Source organism: Sarcophilus harrisii, chromosome 2 (assembly GCF_902635505.1).
Source record: "Sarcophilus harrisii chromosome 2, mSarHar1.11, whole genome shotgun sequence".
Classification (NCBI taxonomy): domain Eukaryota; kingdom Metazoa; phylum Chordata; class Mammalia; order Dasyuromorphia; family Dasyuridae; genus Sarcophilus; species Sarcophilus harrisii.
The window spans coordinates 518,905,381-518,922,861 of record NC_045427.1 but is presented as its reverse complement, the minus strand read 5'-3'; the positions used below and the strand labels follow the sequence as shown (position 1 = coordinate 518,922,861).

Genomic DNA, 17,481 nt, shown 5'->3' with positions numbered 1-17,481 from the left:
AACTCTTTATTCATCTGGAAACTTATAAAAATATCAACTTTGATTATTTTTGCTTCAGTAACTGTAAGATGCTTGAGATCAGCACTCACTTTTTATGTTTCTTCTGTACAGAGCCAAGGGAATGAAAACTCATTGAATAGGTTTCTGGAAACACTATCATCTCAGCTTTCCAATGGTTAAAGTGATCTGGGATGTTGAGTTAGGAAGGAATTGGACTAAGTCAGAAAAGGAATGCATCTAGGCTATTGAAACTCCAGTCTTTCTTTCTTTTCCACAGTCCCAACAGTGGCTCACCAATATGCTTCTCCTTGTCACCCACTCCTACTTAATGCCTATTTCCCTCTGGAAGTCTCTGGTGCTACTGAAAACAACAACAGCAACATATATATACATATATATATATGTATATATATGTACATATGTATATTTGTGACATATTTTTTTCCTAGAAATTCACTTTAGAAATTCCTGAGCCAGTATATCTATCAAGGTATATCCCAATCAATTTTTCCTAAGTTCCCACCTTCCCCTCTCCCTTCCCCCCTCCTCAAAGAAATCCACTGGGAAAAGATTGACTACTGTTGTATCCTGCTTATCAGAAAACTTAAAGTTACTGAACTCTCCTGGTGGACTGCTCTAGACACCCTCTAGTGGCCAGAATACTCCTTGAAGACTCTCCAGATTGCCTATAGATCTAGGGGGATCTTAGGAGTCAGGCCTCTAATTTTGCAGATGAGGAAACTGAGGTCCAGAGAAGGGAAGTGATTTGTCCCAAATCCCAGAGATATTAAGTGGTAGAGCTGGGATATGAACTTGAGTCCTTTGGCCTTGAAACCCAGCACTTTAACAATTAGACTTTACAAAGTCTCTCTCTTTCACATGTGATGAAGGATCCCTTCTGACAATTCTGACCAGGTGAAGAACCCCCTTTCTCTTGAATGAGCTTTCTTTGCGACGAAGAACTTGTTCATTACCTTACTGCAACCCATTCTATTAGTTTTTAGAGAGACTGGGTGGGAAAACTTGTGATTTCATAGGTGTAGGAAACACTATTTGGAAATTCTAACTAGACAGGTGGTAGCTAGTCTGTAATGCTTAGAACATAGAGATTGAAGGGGTTTAAGTGCATACTTATGGTCATAGTTTGCAGGGGTCTTCTTGTCCAAGACCAATTCTCTATTTACCACATGACCTGGTCCTAATTGGGCCTTCTGTAGCAAGGGAAGCCTACCTTATTCACAGATTTGAAGACAACAATCAGTTCCCCTCTCAAGTCTCTTTCCTCCAGTTTTTTTTTTTTTAACCGTTTCTCATATACTATACCTAATTCTCTTACTATACTGGTTATTCTTCTCTATATAAGCTCTAATATGTCAGTGTCTCTCCCTCCCTCCCTCCCTTCTTTTCCCTCCCTCCCTCCTTCTTCCTCCCTCCCTCCCTCCCTCTCTCTCCCTTCTTCCCTCCCTCTCCCTCCCTTCTTCCCTCCTTTCTCTCTCTCTCTCTCTCTCCAGGTTAAATCACTTGCCCAGGGTCACACAGTTAGTGTCAAGGATCTAAGGTCATCCTCTTGACTCCAAGATCAATGTTCTAGGGCAGCTATACCCCAATATCTTTCTTAAAGTGCTTTTCAGAACAGCCATTAGACTATGAGCTCCTTGAAAGCAAGGAATGAAGGTTGCCTTTATATTCCCAGTACTTAATATATAGTAGGCACTTAAATGTTTACTGACAGACTGAATGACTGACCACAGTGACCTAGATGTGATCATTGACCAAGGAAAGATACCTTCCTTAATCTGAATACTAGATATTTTTATTACTGCAGTCTGTGACTACTTTAATTTTAAACTCCTTTCCCAGAAGACCATGCAAACTTTGCTTGCTGAATAACAGCTCCAGGTTCCATACTTCGAATCCACAATCCCAGTGGGCAAAGTGAGGTTATATAACAGCTAAACAGTACCTGACACATAGTAATAGTTTAATGTTTATTTGTTGAGTTAGGTTACCTTCTTACAAATTTTCTGTGAATTGCTTGAATAATAAAGATATTCTTGCTTCCTCCCTATTCAGATAAATTTTTACTTTGTACTTGGAGATACGGTTTCCTTCTGCTTTACAATTTATCAAAACATAGATGATTCATGAACCATAAAGGATGAACAGGAATTAAACCATGAACTGATTTCAATTCAATTCTGGGCCATTAGAATAGATGCAACCTTGGGATTTCTATATCTCATGCAACATATCGTAAGTATTCCGTTAAGAAACACAACGGGGGCACATACTGCAACCGGGCAAATTCATCAAATGATGATTAACGGCATTTTGCATATGTACACAATGCATCCATCCTTGGCCCGCCCCAGTCCCTGGACACAGAGATACCTAATCCAAAGCCACAGATGGGGTCTTCCCAACAAGAGGAGGCTGCCCAAGAAAGATGAAGTGGGGCTGAAGCCCCAAAGCCAGGGGCGATTTATCCCTCCCCTACATTACACTCCCCCCGCCCCCGGGGGCACCAAAAGCCCACCGGGGCCTAAGGGCGGGCAGATGTACCCAATACAACAAACCGCACGTGCACACACCGAAAGGCACGCACTCCTGGGCTACAACCCTCCGCACCTCCCCCTCCCGCCCCCCTCGGGCCGTGAATGGCGCTCAGCCCCGGGCCAATGAGAGTAGCGGAATTTCTTTCATTCAGAGTCGCGCCCGGTTCCTACCCGGAAAGCCTAGGGGAGGATGTGAAGGGGGAGAGGGGCGGCCCTCACTTGGCAGCCTGACCAATCAGAGCAAAGGGGAGGGGGGGAGGGGGGACCAGGCCTTTTTTTCTCCGCCCCGGACCAATCCCGACTTTACAAGCTTGAACTTTTGCCACCCTAGGACGAGTGAATGCGCCCGGGGAGGTGCCCCCGCCGCGCCGGCTCCAGGGGCAGGAGCGGACTTAACCCTTCCCGCGCCGGTCCGACGGCTTCCCTTCCCACTAACCCTGGGGACGCTAGCTCTAATGCGGACGTCTTCACTGCCTTCCCGTATCCCCAAAAGAATCTAACTCTTTTCTTAGGACGGTGGGGGGCAAGGGACGAGTGAAAACGGAAAATCAAATGGCAAAAGAGAAGCCTGGGAGCCGACCCCGGACCCATCCTGGTCTCCCTCAATTCTCCGGGTGTGTGTCGGGGGGCGGGGAGCTGAGTATTCTTTTAATAAAGATCAGAGGTCAGCGGCGATCAGCGAGCTCATAGGGAGCAGAGGTGGTCCAGACCCCGGGATGTCCTGGGGATGCGGCAGGAGAAAGTCAGGCTGTTGGAGTAGGGAAGGAAAGATTGTATAGGTCCCCCAACTTTAAGTTCGATTAGGAGCACGGGGGTGCAGTGGTCGCTGGGGGTGGGAGTGGGAAGGTTTACTTTTCAATCGTCCAACCCACAAGGGGAGGACACGGTGCTCGAAACTCTGGGGCTTAGTCCCCAATACGAGTAGTTTTTGCCCCTCTTCAAGTTTCCGAATCCTCCCGCGCCCACTCCCCGGCAGCCCTGAATTCCTGGTGCTTCCCATACTGCCCCACCTGAGTCCCACCACACCCTCCACTCCCGCTCCTCTCCCACAGACACTTGTCAGTTAATCTGCGGATTTGGGACTGGTATCTCCAGACAGAAAGTCCCGCTTCTCAAATCTGTCCGCGATCGGGCGTGGGGGGCTTGTGGCTTGTGGAGCTATCCGGGACGTGATTCTCATCTTTAGTTTCTAGAATCTCCTTCTTAGAATTGAAGATTCGGAATCGGGGTAATTTGGGGTGTGTTTGTGTGCGCCGCTTCAGCAAGCGAGTTAGTGTGTTTACATGTGTAACAACTGTTTGTGTAATTGTGTGCCTATTGCCAAAGTGTATGCACCCATCTGTGCCTGTGCAAGTGTGCGCGGGTGCGTGCACCGCCAGCGCTGTCAGGCCGTTGGTTAGGGGGTGGAGTGGGGGTAGTGCGGGGAGGGTAGGGGCGAGGACGAGGGCCCGCCCCGGGAGCCAACCCCTCTGTGCCTCGGTCTATGCAATGGGACGTGTTCTCCTTTAAGAGTTAAGAAACTTGAAACCTTGTTTGCGCAACAATCGGCGGCGCAGCAGAGAGCCGCCAAAGTGTCTAGACTGGCATATGATGGGAGGCAGCCAATGACTCCGCGGCTCTCCTCCGGGGGCCCTGAGTGTGTGTTTGAGAAGAACAAAAAAGAGAGAGAGAGAGAAAGGGGGAGAGACAGAGAAAAGCGAAAAGGAAGAAACGCCGAGCGCTGTTTAACCAGACCTCAGAGGGACCACGGGGCGAAGTGGAGTCACTTTTTTTTTTTGGGTTGCTGCTCCTGCAGCGTCTGTGTGGAGCGCGGAGCGGGCAGCGACCTCTGCCTCAGTGGATTGCATTTTTAATTAAGGATTTCCAGCGGCTCTTTGGGATATTTACAATTTCCACTCATGTGTTGAAACCAGCGTTAAAGGGAAACTCCTCCAAGTGCATCCAAAGTCTGGGACCTGATACGGAGTTGGCCTTTTTCAGCATAAAAATCCAGGGTTTGGGGTTTTGTTTGTGTGCGTTATTTGTCTTTTAACTTTTCTATATTTCTTTTTTCCTGAGGGGGGGGGGGCGAGTGATTCTCCCTCTTAATCCCTTTTAGACCTAGCAAATCTTTTGCTTAAAAAAGCATTTTGCTTTTTAAAGAGTTTAAATATTTCGTGTTGTGTGTATGTGTGTGTGTGTGAATTTTTTGCTTTTCGACCCTTCATACAACTTTTAAAGAATTGGTGGTCGATGCAGGGTATTTTTCACCTGGCATTTCCTGCAGCCCCCTTTAACCTCGGGGGCCGTAGCTTAACTGCGGGAGTGACTTTACAGCGGGGGTCAATGTAGCACCCCCCACCCCACCCCCTTGACCACTTGCTGTTGCTTTCTCTCAAAGTTTTCCTACCCACTCACCCCCTCCCCACCCATCCCCTAGTCACCCCACCCCCGGAGAGTTCCCTCATGTTGCAGCTCTGTTGCGATCTATCGGCGACAGGCTGTGCAGAGTTTGCACGGCGCAGCACGGCGGAGCTTCATGTGGGACTGCGACCCGTACAATCACCGCCGCGCTGAGGGTACGGACCCCCAGTAACTGGAGACCTCCTCCTCCCCCCCACCCCTGGCGCCAAAGGATATCGTATGTTCAGGTCCAAACGCTCGGGGCTGTTGCGGCGACTTTGGAGAAGTCGTGTGGTCCCCGACCTGGAGGAAGGAGGCGGCGGCGGCGGAGGAGACGAGGATGGGAGCTCCGGGAGCCGCGCAGAGCCGGCCCCGAGGGGAGGAGAAAGGGGAGGCTGCAGCCGCTCCGAAATCCGCCCGGTAACCTCGCGGCGGCCCCGGGAGGCAGCAGGGCAGCGAGGCGCCCAGGGCGCAGGGAGGCGCCGGCGCGCGGGGGGCCCCCTGAGGCCCATGTCGGAGCCTGGGGCCGGCGCTGGGGCCGGGGGCTCCTCGTTGGAGGTGGCTGAGCCGGGAGGCCCTGGCTGGCTGCCGGAAAGCGATTGCGAGACCGTGACCTGCTGCCTCTTCTCCGAAAGGGACGTGGTTGGTGCGCCCCGAGACGCCGGCGACCCTCTGGCCGGGGCGTCTCTGGAGCTAGGGGCTGGCGGCGGGAGGAGCCGGGAAGCCCGTTCCCGGCTGCTGTTGTTAGAGCAGGAACTCAAGACGGTCACCTATTCGCTGCTGAAGCGGCTGAAGGAACGCGCTTTGGACACGCTGCTGGAGGCGGTGGAGTCCCGCGGTGGGGTGCCTGGCGGCTGCGTCCTGGTGCCGCGCACAGACCTCAGGCTGGGCGGCCAGCCCGCCCCGCCCCAGCTACTCCTGGGCAGACTCTTCCGCTGGCCTGACCTGCAGCACGCCGTGGAGCTCAAGCCCCTCTGTGGTTGCCATAGCTTCAACGCTGTCGACAGCCCTACTGTGTGTTGCAACCCTTACCACTTCAGCAGGCTCTGCGGGCCAGGTGAGAGGAATTGGGGATTGGAGAAGTGGGCGAGGACGTCCTGGAGTCATCCTTTAGGGAATGAGGTTGGGGACCGGTATGAGAAGGTGCTACAGAAGCTAGGACTTAGCCGATTTGTTGGGAGAAGGCCTGGGAAAACTCCTGGGCAAATCTTTCCCCCCCCTTAACTGACCAGGTGTGTATTTAGTTAACAACAGGGTCTATGAAAAAAAAAAATGAATCCTTTTAACACAGTTGGGCTTTCATTGATGTTCGCATCTAAGTGGGTTACTCTGTGTGGATGAGTATGCGCCGGAAGCATACCTGTGCTCAGCATACCTGAGGTTGGGTTGAGTAGGAGGTGTATTTGCAGACTATTCTTGATCTTTTTGGCGTTGAGAAAGCAAGATTAATCGAAATGCACTTTTAAGTCATTTTGGGCAAGTATTCAGCCTCACTCTCCAGGAGAATTTTTTATCGGGCAAGTATGGACCTACTTTAGGAAAGAGGATTGTTTGTCATCGTAATCTTCTCTCCTCTACCCTCATCTTGATGACAGCAATGATGAATGTGAATGTGAATGTGGAAATAGGCAGTGGAAAAATAGACTAAGAGGGGGAGAAGTCTATAATGAATGACCAAACTTGAGAATCAGCCCGAGTAATGATAGTTTACTTTTATGTAACCCAACTCTGCTTTCCTCACGCCTACTTTATGAGGGAGGGAGGATAATTTCCATTTTACAGATAAGGACACTGAGGCCGAAGGACATCATTTGCTTAGTGAGATCATACAGCATTAAAATGAACTTTGAAGATAGGACTCTTAACGATGGTTTTATGGCAAATTCATTGCTTTTTCCACTGCTCAGAGTGATGGTAATATGGATCTCCATTTGTCTATTTATTCATCGCTATCTCTCTTCACATACATGAGAATGGCACCGAATCAGTGTCCCTTTCTGTGTCTACACATTTAGACTTAGTCGGTGCCATACTCCATGTGTGTATCCCCTCCATGCTCCCGTGCATACAATACTCTTACATATTCATTTGTATTCTGTTACATTCTTCCTTTCTTTATTTTCAAAAAGGCATTAAAGTGCCCCAGTATGCCTGTTTATACTGAGTGATAACTCACCTTGGCCCAATATCCTTCCTTTCAAAACTTGTAAAGAACCTGGATGTATTTCAGAAATGGAGAGCTAAGTTTTTGTTGTTAAACTTTGAATTCCCTCTCTTCTCTTCTCCCTCCCTCAGTTACTCCTCTCTGTCCCCATTCCTTTTCTTTATCACCTTCAAGCAGACTTTGTGGAAAGGATGGAATGGTTTAATCCTAGCTTTTTCTCTGTTTTCCTATCATTGGCTATAGTAACTTATGCTTGTCTTTTCCTTCTCTCCCCCCTCCCCCCCCCCAAATCTGCCTCTTAGTAATTAAATCATAATGGCCCACACCTGAATTAAGGGACCAGTACTTTGATAGTACTTTAATATCTTATTAAAGAAAGCCAGCCTTATTATGTTCTTATCATTCCTTTCCCTTCTACTATCCATATTGCCTTTCATTGACTAAGTCAATTCAGAGAACTTTTAAGAGTTTTTTTACCCTTCGTTGGGCAAACGTTTTCATGGTCTTTAGTTTACCAAAAATGGGAACCCTCCCATCATTGCATCCCCACCTTTAAAGGTCTTTTCTCAAAATCAATGAATAAGATAAATTTAGTTTGATCATTTCATATTACCCAGTGAACTTAACTGATTTGATTAAGAGTCTCATACCTAGTTATACCTCCAAAACCACAATCCAGGTTTCTTGTCTCCTAATCCAGGGATCTGATTCAGCTTCATTCATTTGGGGGAGGGCTTTGGCTTTTTAAACCTTATATTTGAGGATGCAGATTGTATTTCTGTATTTGGGGAAGATCAGTGAATTCAGGGGAGAGGAAGGTTGTTTCTGTAGCACCTTCATATATCATTCATATATCATTGATGGGCAGTATGGGAGAAGTGGTTAGCTCTGCTCAGGCCTGTGTGGGGATTGATCCTTCTGGGTAAGAAAGGGTGAGGAGGAAATGTGGATAAGAGCTGGAGAGTGCCTTTGAACATTTTGCTTTAAATGCTGCTTGTCTTATGTCTCTCGATACAGTTCTTCACTGTATTTCACTCCTCTGGATTCTCCGAAACACTCACTTTGTTGTTTCTTTGTTGACTGTCAGATTCCAATGCCTCTGGTCCACTTTGAACCAACAACTTCCCCTGGAAGTGTGGTTTCCCCCATATCCATACCCTTTGATTCTTGGTTGCTTCCCCTCCAAGTCTTTGAAGGAGGTGATCCCATCTTTGGCTCCATGGCTAATGTCCTGTCCCTGACAATTTTCCAGGAGAAGCACAGAACTTTTGAGCCAATAGGAGCCTTAGAGGCCATCTAGTCTAAGCCACTCTTTTTTTTTTTTTTTTTTAAACATTTAAAAAAAAAACCCTGAGATCTAGAAAAAAGAAGGGGCTTGCTCAGAGCCACACAGCTTCTTAATCCTGACCTGGACTTCTAGGAGCCTGCTCTCTTTTTCCAGTCACTTGGACACAGAAAATCTCTGAATTTACCCCATCTAGGGCTGATTCATGCCCCAATTCAGGGCTACTCCTTGGCAAGACTTTTTCCTCTTTCTTTATATAAAGTAATAATAATAATAGCAATAATAAAAACCACTATTAATTTAGCACCTCCTGTGTGTAAGGCACTATTCTTTGAGGGATATAGAAAAGTATATGCCAAATTTCCTATTCTCAAGGACCTTACAGTGAAGAGTTGGGGAGAGAGGAAATAAGTGAATGAAGTTGGATTTTAATAAAGCAAGACAATATAAGTGCAAAGTGGACAATACAAACTTTCAGGATGATAATATAGAAATTTAGAAGTAAGATTGGGGTAATCTGGGAAGGCTTCTGGGAGGAGATAGGACCTCCAAGGAGGAGGTTTCCCAAAGGATGCTTATAATCTATCAAAGAAATAGTGGTTAGAGTATTTGGGGCATAATAATAATATAAAAGATAATAGCAGCAGCTAACATTTATATTATAGAACTTTAAGATTTGCAAAGCACTTTTCTTATGGCTTTTGATCCTTATAGCAACCCTGGGAAGTATGGGTATTATTTTTGTTTTCATCTTATAGATGAGGAAACTGAGGTAGAGTTTAAGTGACCCATCTGGAGTCACACAGTGTCTAAGGTTGAATTTGAATTCTGATGTTGAGAGATTATAAAGTCAGGTTGATTTGGGATATGATTGAAATAGTGGATACTAATTCCCCTTCTTCTAAAAATGGCCAGATCGTGGATAGTTTGATTTTAATAGTATTTTTCAATGGGGCAAGGTGGGAAAAGGATGGAGGGAGGAGGGTAGGATATAGGAGGACAGAGAATGGAGTTTTAGAAATTGATCTTTTGGGCATTGGCTCTTGTTTGCCTGTAGGAGGTGCTGTTACAGGCTACTGCAGCACTCACTAACCTTGCCAGCCCTAAATCAACATAGTGGTTCTGGACCCCATAGCCTTCAAAATAGCTGGTGATAATGAAGATTCACATTTATTTAGTGCTTTATGGCTTAAAAAAGTAAAGCCCAGAAGGATGGATAGGTGCATAGATAACTCTCCCCTAGTGACATAGGAATGGAAATTTATGGCTGAGGACTTGGGTCTGTTTAACTTCCTTGTCCTAAGTGATGGTTTTGGGGCCAGAGGGTCAGAGGAGGACGATCCCCACCCTCCTCCCCATTCCCCATATCCTACCCCATCTCAGAACTTTAGAAAGCACATTGCTGGTGCTCAGAATCCCTCCATATTCCATGTCACTAGGAGGAGAGGAACATGAAACGATGATGTAGGGGGAGAACTCTGCCCATATTGGACAGTGATAAGAGAAGACAGAAGGGTATGGGCAGTCAGAAAATTATACCCCGTGGGGGATGCTGCCTCCAAACATGAAGATACAAATAGATATTAATACATGAAAGTGTACACATTGTAACATGGCAGGAATATACAACAGGCACAAATACAGTTTCAAAAAACAATCCATCCAGAGTGGAATGCATGGCTAGGGTCACATAGATGCCACAAAGATACATTTGCATGAATAATTGGGGAGGGGAATAACCCAAATAGGGGTACCATCATAGTGTAAGATGCATATATATTCACACTCTGAAGAGCATAGATTAATATGCACACTGATACAAGAGCATGGAAACAAAGTCACATATAAATAACTGCTAAACCGTAGGTAACACAGATACATTTATCACAGTGAAACACATAGATCAACATCTTAAAGCCTAGAACACACTGATAGCAGCAAACATGCACATGCTTGCATACACATAAGCACAGTGAACATGAAGGCAACACTAATGCACTTGCCTATATTTCTGATACACTCTCTTTGAACATTTTACCTTTGGGTAGCAATAGTGGCCCTGGAATCAGGAAGACCTGAGTTCAGATGTGCCCTCAGATAGTTACTAGATGTATGACCTTGGATATGTCACTTAACCCAGTTTACCTCAGTTTCCTCATCTGTAAAACGAGCTGGAGAAGTAAATGGCAAACCCCTCCAGTGTCTTTACCAAGAAAACCCCAAAGGGGGACATAAAGAGTTGGACACAATTGAATCACAACAAAAGCATTCGGAGATTGCTACCCCTACTCCCCTCCCGGAATTGCTAGTCTCTTCCTACCTAGGGATGGGATCCCTCTAGATCTGTCTTTGTTTCCCAATCCCCAGGGAAATGCTTGCTCTCTGCTTGGTGCCTATGTGGACGGAAATTTGAAGGAATACTTTAATCACGGTTCTAACCTGTGTTTAAAACTCCTTTCTACTGAAAGTATCCATTAACTTTGGAATAAATCTCGGGCTCTTTGCTTCACCACTTTTTTTTTCTGTAATTATATTCAGTAAATGACTATTATCTAAATTACGCTGGAGAGAGAGAAAGAGACAGAGAGAGAACTTTTAAATGACTTTAGAAGACAGCCTAGAAAAACACAGGTTTCCCAGGCAAAGAATATAGGAATTAAAACAGACTAAAAAGTTTTTTTTTCTTTTATTTGGCCTGGCATTATCCCTTTGAAATGAGATCAATTTCAAGTTGTGCTTAAAAAGCCCTTTTTTCCCCCCTTTCCCCCTTTCCTAAGGAGGTCCCCTCTGCTATTTAGGTGAAGAAGTGGTGATAATATGCAGTTTGCATATTGCTGGCGCCAGCCGGACTAGCTGTTTATCTGACTGACGGGGGAATCTAGGCAATTAAACTCCTGCCTTTCTTAAAGCTGCAGTGTCTCTTTTCCAACTTGTCTTCCTTTGTTGCTGAGGCACTGGCTTCTCTGGGATAGTGGGGGAAGGTACACTAGCTGGAGGGCTGAAAACTGGCCCCACAAGGGGGTGGGACTGGAAAAGCCCCGGGCTAGGGGCATGGATCATTTCCTGTGAAAGATGCAGAGGTGGAAAGGCAGAATAAGACTGAGAGTCCCGAAAATACAGACCACACCAGTAAGTTGAAGGAGTTTTAACTATCTCCTGGCTTACTTGAGGTCCAGATCCTGAAAGGCGAAAATTCCACCGGGAGCTAACAAAAGTCACATCTGTGATGAATGCTTTCCTTCGAGCTGACTGTAGCTCTGGCTTTTTACTGTAGATCCCTGAAGCTGGAAGAGATTCCTGGATTTTATGCAGATGGATAGCTGTCTGAGTATGTAGGAGGATTGCCTAATTACACTGCTGCTTGCATTTAGAGAGGCCCCGAGGACTCTGGGAGTTCCCCCTTAAGGTTAAAAGCTTGTGCATTTTTATTCTCCTATAAAATGAGCCCACAGCAATAGCTGCAACAGTCAAACTTTTTTAGAAATGTAATTCAGAGTCTCTCTGCCTCACCCACCCAGCGCCCAACCTTACTCCTTTAACTTGCGTCACTCTTTAGCCATCTGAATGTCATAATGGAAAATCAGGTATCCAATACTTGCTAGTGTGGTTTGACAAAATTCTGTTGTTGGTGACCCCTGCAGAGGATGTGAAAATTATCATCCAGTGATAGCACACACTTCCCAGGTCAGATCTCTCTCTCTCTCTCTTGTTTAGTTAAGGAAAAATAATTCTGACTTGACAAGACTGAAAGAATGTCTGGGGTTTTTTTATCCTCACTAGGAATCAGGGGATGTAGATTCTTGGCCCTGGCACTAATTGTCTTGCTTTAAAAAACAAACAAACAAACTTGTACAGACTCTACTCTCCAATTCATAGCACATAGTAGGTGCTTAATGATTGATCAACAAGCTGAGTAACATTGATTTTTCTAGACTTCATTTTTCTGATCTTGAAAATGTGTGCTTTGGAATTGGTCTAATGGCCCTTCTAGGCTTTATTAGTCTAAGCCTTTGTCTAGGTCACTGCAATGCAATCTGTTCCACTCCCTGCTTTTTTATGTGCCCCTAAGAGAACTTACTGGTTACCCCACCTCTGCACTTATTAAATGGTTCATTGAGCACCATCTTGGTAAGGTAGATGTGGGACAGAAGTTCCTTCTGGAGTTATATTGCAAGGGCCTCAGTTACCCATTTACACTTCAAGTTACACAACTCTCTCTCTCTCTCTCTCTCTCTCTCTCTCTCTCTCTCTCTCTCTCTCTCTTTCTGTCCCTCTCCTCTCTCTCTTCACTACCACATCAGAAACACTGTCTGGCATGCATTTAGCTGGGTTTTAATATCACAGGCCAAGCCCAGCTCTAAGGAACTTGTGTGGTCAGAGTACTGATGATTTAACTCCAGCCTAGGGGGACTCTGACGGCTCCCATTTTGGCCCCGGGTGTTCAGTTCTCCGGGGACTCAGACAAGCCTTTGAAGGGATGTTTGGCCTTGGGACTTGAAGGAAAGTGTGATTTTAAAAAGAAGCTGGAGAGTGACTTCTAACTACAGGCCACACCCATTATTGCCAAGTTTTCTATTTCCTATTCTGTGCCATAGGCATCTAGAGGAAGGTTCATAATCTCCTTTTTCTGTCATGAAATAGGATGACTTTAATTCAATGAGTGGATTTTTTTTTTAATGATCCAAAACATGAACACATTCTGAAATTATAGAACCTGACTAGAGTGCCTCTGCCCCATCCTATTTGTTATTTCCTGTGTATCTAAGTACTGCTATTTTTACCTACATTACCTACAGGTAATTTATCAATCCTCATCTATCCCCAATCTTCTCTATGTTTCCCAGCAATCTGTATTTAGAGAATGAATCTTTGGAATAGTCAGAAGAACTTGGATATGTTGAAAAAAGATCTTTTGAACTGGTGCCTAAACTTGTAGATTAAGCACTTGTCCAGCCTTTTTTCTTAAGGGTTTCATTTAAGATCTCTCTTTTAGTTTCTTGCCTGACTTTAAAACTCAGTGGTCTGCTTGGATAACATTTTTAGGTCCTTTCCCCCTTTAGCCTTGTTGACAAACAACCCCAGCCATTTGTCAGCATCAACCACAAACATTTGTTGAGCGCCTCTTCTATGTGGAATGCTATAGGGCTTTGTTGTTAGACATACAAAGTTCTGGATTGCAAGCTTTTTGTAGGTAGAAACACCAGCTCTTAGCCATTTTGTATCTTTCCTTCTTCTTTCTTCCACTTCCCTTAAGTCTGTCAGTTTATAATACAGCATTACCTTGCTTATTTATAATAAGCACTCAATAAATGTTTATTGAGAAATGAATGAATGAATCATGATACTTAGCCAGGAGAGGGCTCAGCAGGTCCTTTCTTGGTGTACTACCTGAAAGGGGCAAGCAGTGGGATAGTCTAAACTTGATTTGGAGTCAGAAAAATATTGATCTCCTACTTGATTTCTCCTGATATCTTGACAAATCACTTCATCTTTGTGGATTTTGATTTCTTTCTGACTCAAAGCAGGCACTAGGCTAGATGATTTTCTGTTTACCATGAACCATCTTTTTCTATTCTTTCTTCAAACAGGTAGAGAATCCTGGATTCCCCACTTGAGAAAACTCTTTTGACTTTCAGAGTCAAGGTTATAAAGAGGGGAAACTTAATTTAATGCAGGGAGCAAAACAACTGCTACTACTACCACTGCTAATTGTGCCTATTATAATTACGAAAAATACTTATTACCCCTTGGGTCATTACTGATACTCTGGCTAATAATAGTTATTACTGGGTTATTACCACTGAGGTTTTGTTTGAGTTTGGGAGTTGATGGCATTTAGTTTCATTTACCCCAAATGAAGGGTCATTTCATTCATGCAAATTGTTACTTACTTTAGCAAATTGTTACTTCCCGTAAAACAAGAGCCCAAGGAATTCTTCTGAAGACAAAGTATATGTTTTTAAAGGGGAGTATTTTAAGCAAATGAATGGAAACAAACAAACAAAAAAATCCCATAGAAAATAGATAGTTTTTTTTTTTTTTTTTTTTTTTTTTTTTTTTAAGAGCATTGTAGACTACTTCTCTTCCTTCTCCTTCCCCGCCCCTCCAATGGAGAAACAGTAGAGGGATTTCACTTGTATGAAGTCACATTTCTTATTAATGGAAGAATTAGAATTAGAGTCTATTTAGTTTTGGTCTTGGACTTTTGCCACTTTCCTGTGCTAAAGGGACAAGCCAGTTAAGGATAAAGTTTTTTATTTTTTTTAAATACTTCACTCAATCGTTTTCAATCAGTTGACTTTACTGCTCTATTGTATCTCTTGTTGTAATGTATAAGCTTTGCTTAAAAAAAAAAATAATTCGCTTTGATGGTATAAACAGCAAAGCGCAATAAGGACTTCCTGGCGTCTCAGAGTAAGTTGCTGACTTAGATATGGGTCTGACTGTTATGGCAAAACTACAAACTAGTCTGCAGCATCCCATTCCGCTGGACTATTTTTGTATTTCCTACCTAAAGTCAGAGAAATATGAAATCCAAGAGGTTGGACTTCCACCATGCCCAGCCCTAATAGTGATCTGTCTTGTTTTCCAGAATCTCCACCACCCCCTTATTCTCGGCTGTCTCCTCCCCACGATGATCGAAAACCCCTGGGTAAGTAAGTCTGCTTTCTCTGGAAAGGATTTGTTTCAGGATTCTCATTAGAAAATCCACCTTTGGACAAAGGTTCCATCCACCTTTGACCTGGAGGGATGGGGCAAATATTTCTCCAAGCAACCAACTCACAAAGAGTGAGTTAGAGGCAGGGCCAGGAATAGAAGCCAGGTGTCCAAACTAATTCAGTGTAACCCATCTGCTTCTTTGATACTCTGATTTTAAGGAGTTCAGTCATATTTGCCTTATTCTATCCCTATTCCACCGCCCATATTTGCCATACCCCACCTAACATTGTGATCTTGCTGAAATTCCCACGCTTTAAACCTGTGAAAACTTCCTCATCTTACCCATCTGCTGTCCCTAACCTGGTGTGGACATACCTCAAAGCTGCCCTTGGATATCCAGAATATATTACTAAGACAGTGAGTCTCAGAAGTTTATTGGAAATGGAAAGTTATGTACCATATTTTCTATTTATAGGGGCCTATATAGCTATCCTGAGGCAGCTAGGTAGCACAGTGGATAGAGTGCTAGGTTTTGGGTCAGGAAAATCTTATATCAAATTCATCCTCAGAAGCTTCCTATCTGTGTGAGCTTGGGCAAGTCATGTAATCTCAATTTTCTTATGGATCGATGTCTTGTCAAGAAATGATGAGCCACTGGAGAAGGAAATGGCAAACTACTACAATGTCTTTGCTGAGAAAACCTCATGGGCAGAAGTCTGCAAGGTCATGAAGAGTTGGGCATGACTGAAATGACTAAACAACAACTAATATAGCTCTTGTAGCGAAGCAGATTGACAGTGATACTGATTTTTATAATTATTATTTAAATCTGAAGCTGTCAGTTGAATCTCCATGCTATTAGGTGTTTGTTTGAATCTTAATCTTTCTTTATATTTCTATTCCCTTTCTATGATTCCCATGTTTTAACTGTAAGTAATTAGCTCACCTTCCCCCAAAAGGAATGGAGTAATGCCAGGCTGCTGGTTTTTGTACTTTTGAAGAAGTCCCAGAGGGGAAAATAAAATAACTAAAGTATCTTACTACCTTATAACCTCTGAAGTGGGATATTTCCCTCAGCCTAGAATTCCTTTGCTCATCATTAACCTTTGTGTGACCTTTAAACATTGTACTGTCATGGATGAATGTATTTCAACCTATCCATCCATATGGGGCTAGGTTTACTTCTGCCCTTTTTTCCCATCTTGTGTACTTGTACTTCTGCTCCTGAGTTCATAGTTATACTAAATATGTAGGGCATTAAATCTTTGTCAAAAGAGGTTGTTTATTCCCTTTGATTTATGCCAAGAATTTCACCTGAGCGGAAACAGCTTTGGAACATCTGGAAAAGAATGCTGATTGGTAAATAAAATGACTGACTTAGACTATATGAAAGCACATATAAGTAGCCTTAAACATTGCTAGATAGTGCTATACACATATTTATCATTAAAAGAATAAATACTTTGTAAAAGACTTAGTATGAGGCATAACTGGATCAGCAAGTTAAAATTTTGAGGGTTCAGTAGGTTCATGAAATGAAGCATTGTGGATTTGGTCTCATTTAATAAACAGTAAGAACCTTATTAATTAGCAATGCAGTAGAGAACCCTAGGACAGAATCAAAGGAACTATTGGTATAAGGATTGATATATTGGTACCCTAGTGGCTGATTCATTTTCCTGAATATGAACAGAGTAGCTTTGTGGGCTTTCCGCAAGAGACCAGAACTTATCAAATCAGATACAATTTTTTTTTTTTTGAAAGCAGAGTACTAATGATATTCTAATAAGCACTTGAAAATTACACTTTTTTTTTAAAAAGACTCCTTCCCTATCCTGTTTGAGTAGTATGTGACAAAGTTTGAACCCTCCAAAACATAGACTAATGGAAAGAACATTTTAAGTGTACTAAGGTGAATTTAAGAATAGAGCTTTTTCTCAAAAGACAAATGCATACAACTATGCAGTGTACTTAGAAACTACCCAGTTTCCTAATTTGACAGAAGAGATTGAGCCCAGACTAGGAAAGTAATTTGCCTAAGATTGTTGTTCAATCTGACACCTTAGAAGTAGAAGAAGGAATATAGAAGCTTATATTTCCTGATATTCACCCTCTGTGGTAGAGGGTCTCACCAAATAGAACCCCAAAGCCAGAAGGATATGGCCTGATTCAGGCCTTATAGAAGGAATGGGCAAATATGGACGTTTCCCCTCTCGAGCAGGCCTAGGGCTGAGGTTTCTTGACTTTCTCTTCCTCTCATCCCATGCTTAAAATAATTATTTTCTAACTTAATAGAGTGATTCCAATGACAAACAGGACAGTACAAGACTGGTATAATAAAATGAGTACTGAACTTGGGGTCAGAAAGCCTTTGTCTTAGCTTACAACCTACTTCTACTGATTTACTAGCAAGTGAATTGATCTCTGAACTTTAA

At 43.7% G+C, this 17,481-nt stretch overlaps 1 protein-coding gene across 1 annotated transcript in view; it reads left to right on the top strand.

Moving 5' to 3' along the window:
- Positions 1 to 3,994: 3,994 nt before the first annotated feature.
- SMAD6 (SMAD family member 6) overlaps positions 3,995 to 17,481 on the top strand; it is a 105,023-nt gene continuing 91,536 nt past the window's right edge. The window contains exons 1-2 of the mRNA XM_003755676.4: positions 3,995 to 5,994; positions 14,979 to 15,038. Of these exons, the coding sequence (XP_003755724.3) occupies positions 5,178 to 5,994; positions 14,979 to 15,038 (877 nt within the window). The 5' untranslated portion in view covers positions 3,995 to 5,177. The remainder of the gene's footprint in view (positions 5,995 to 14,978; positions 15,039 to 17,481) is intronic.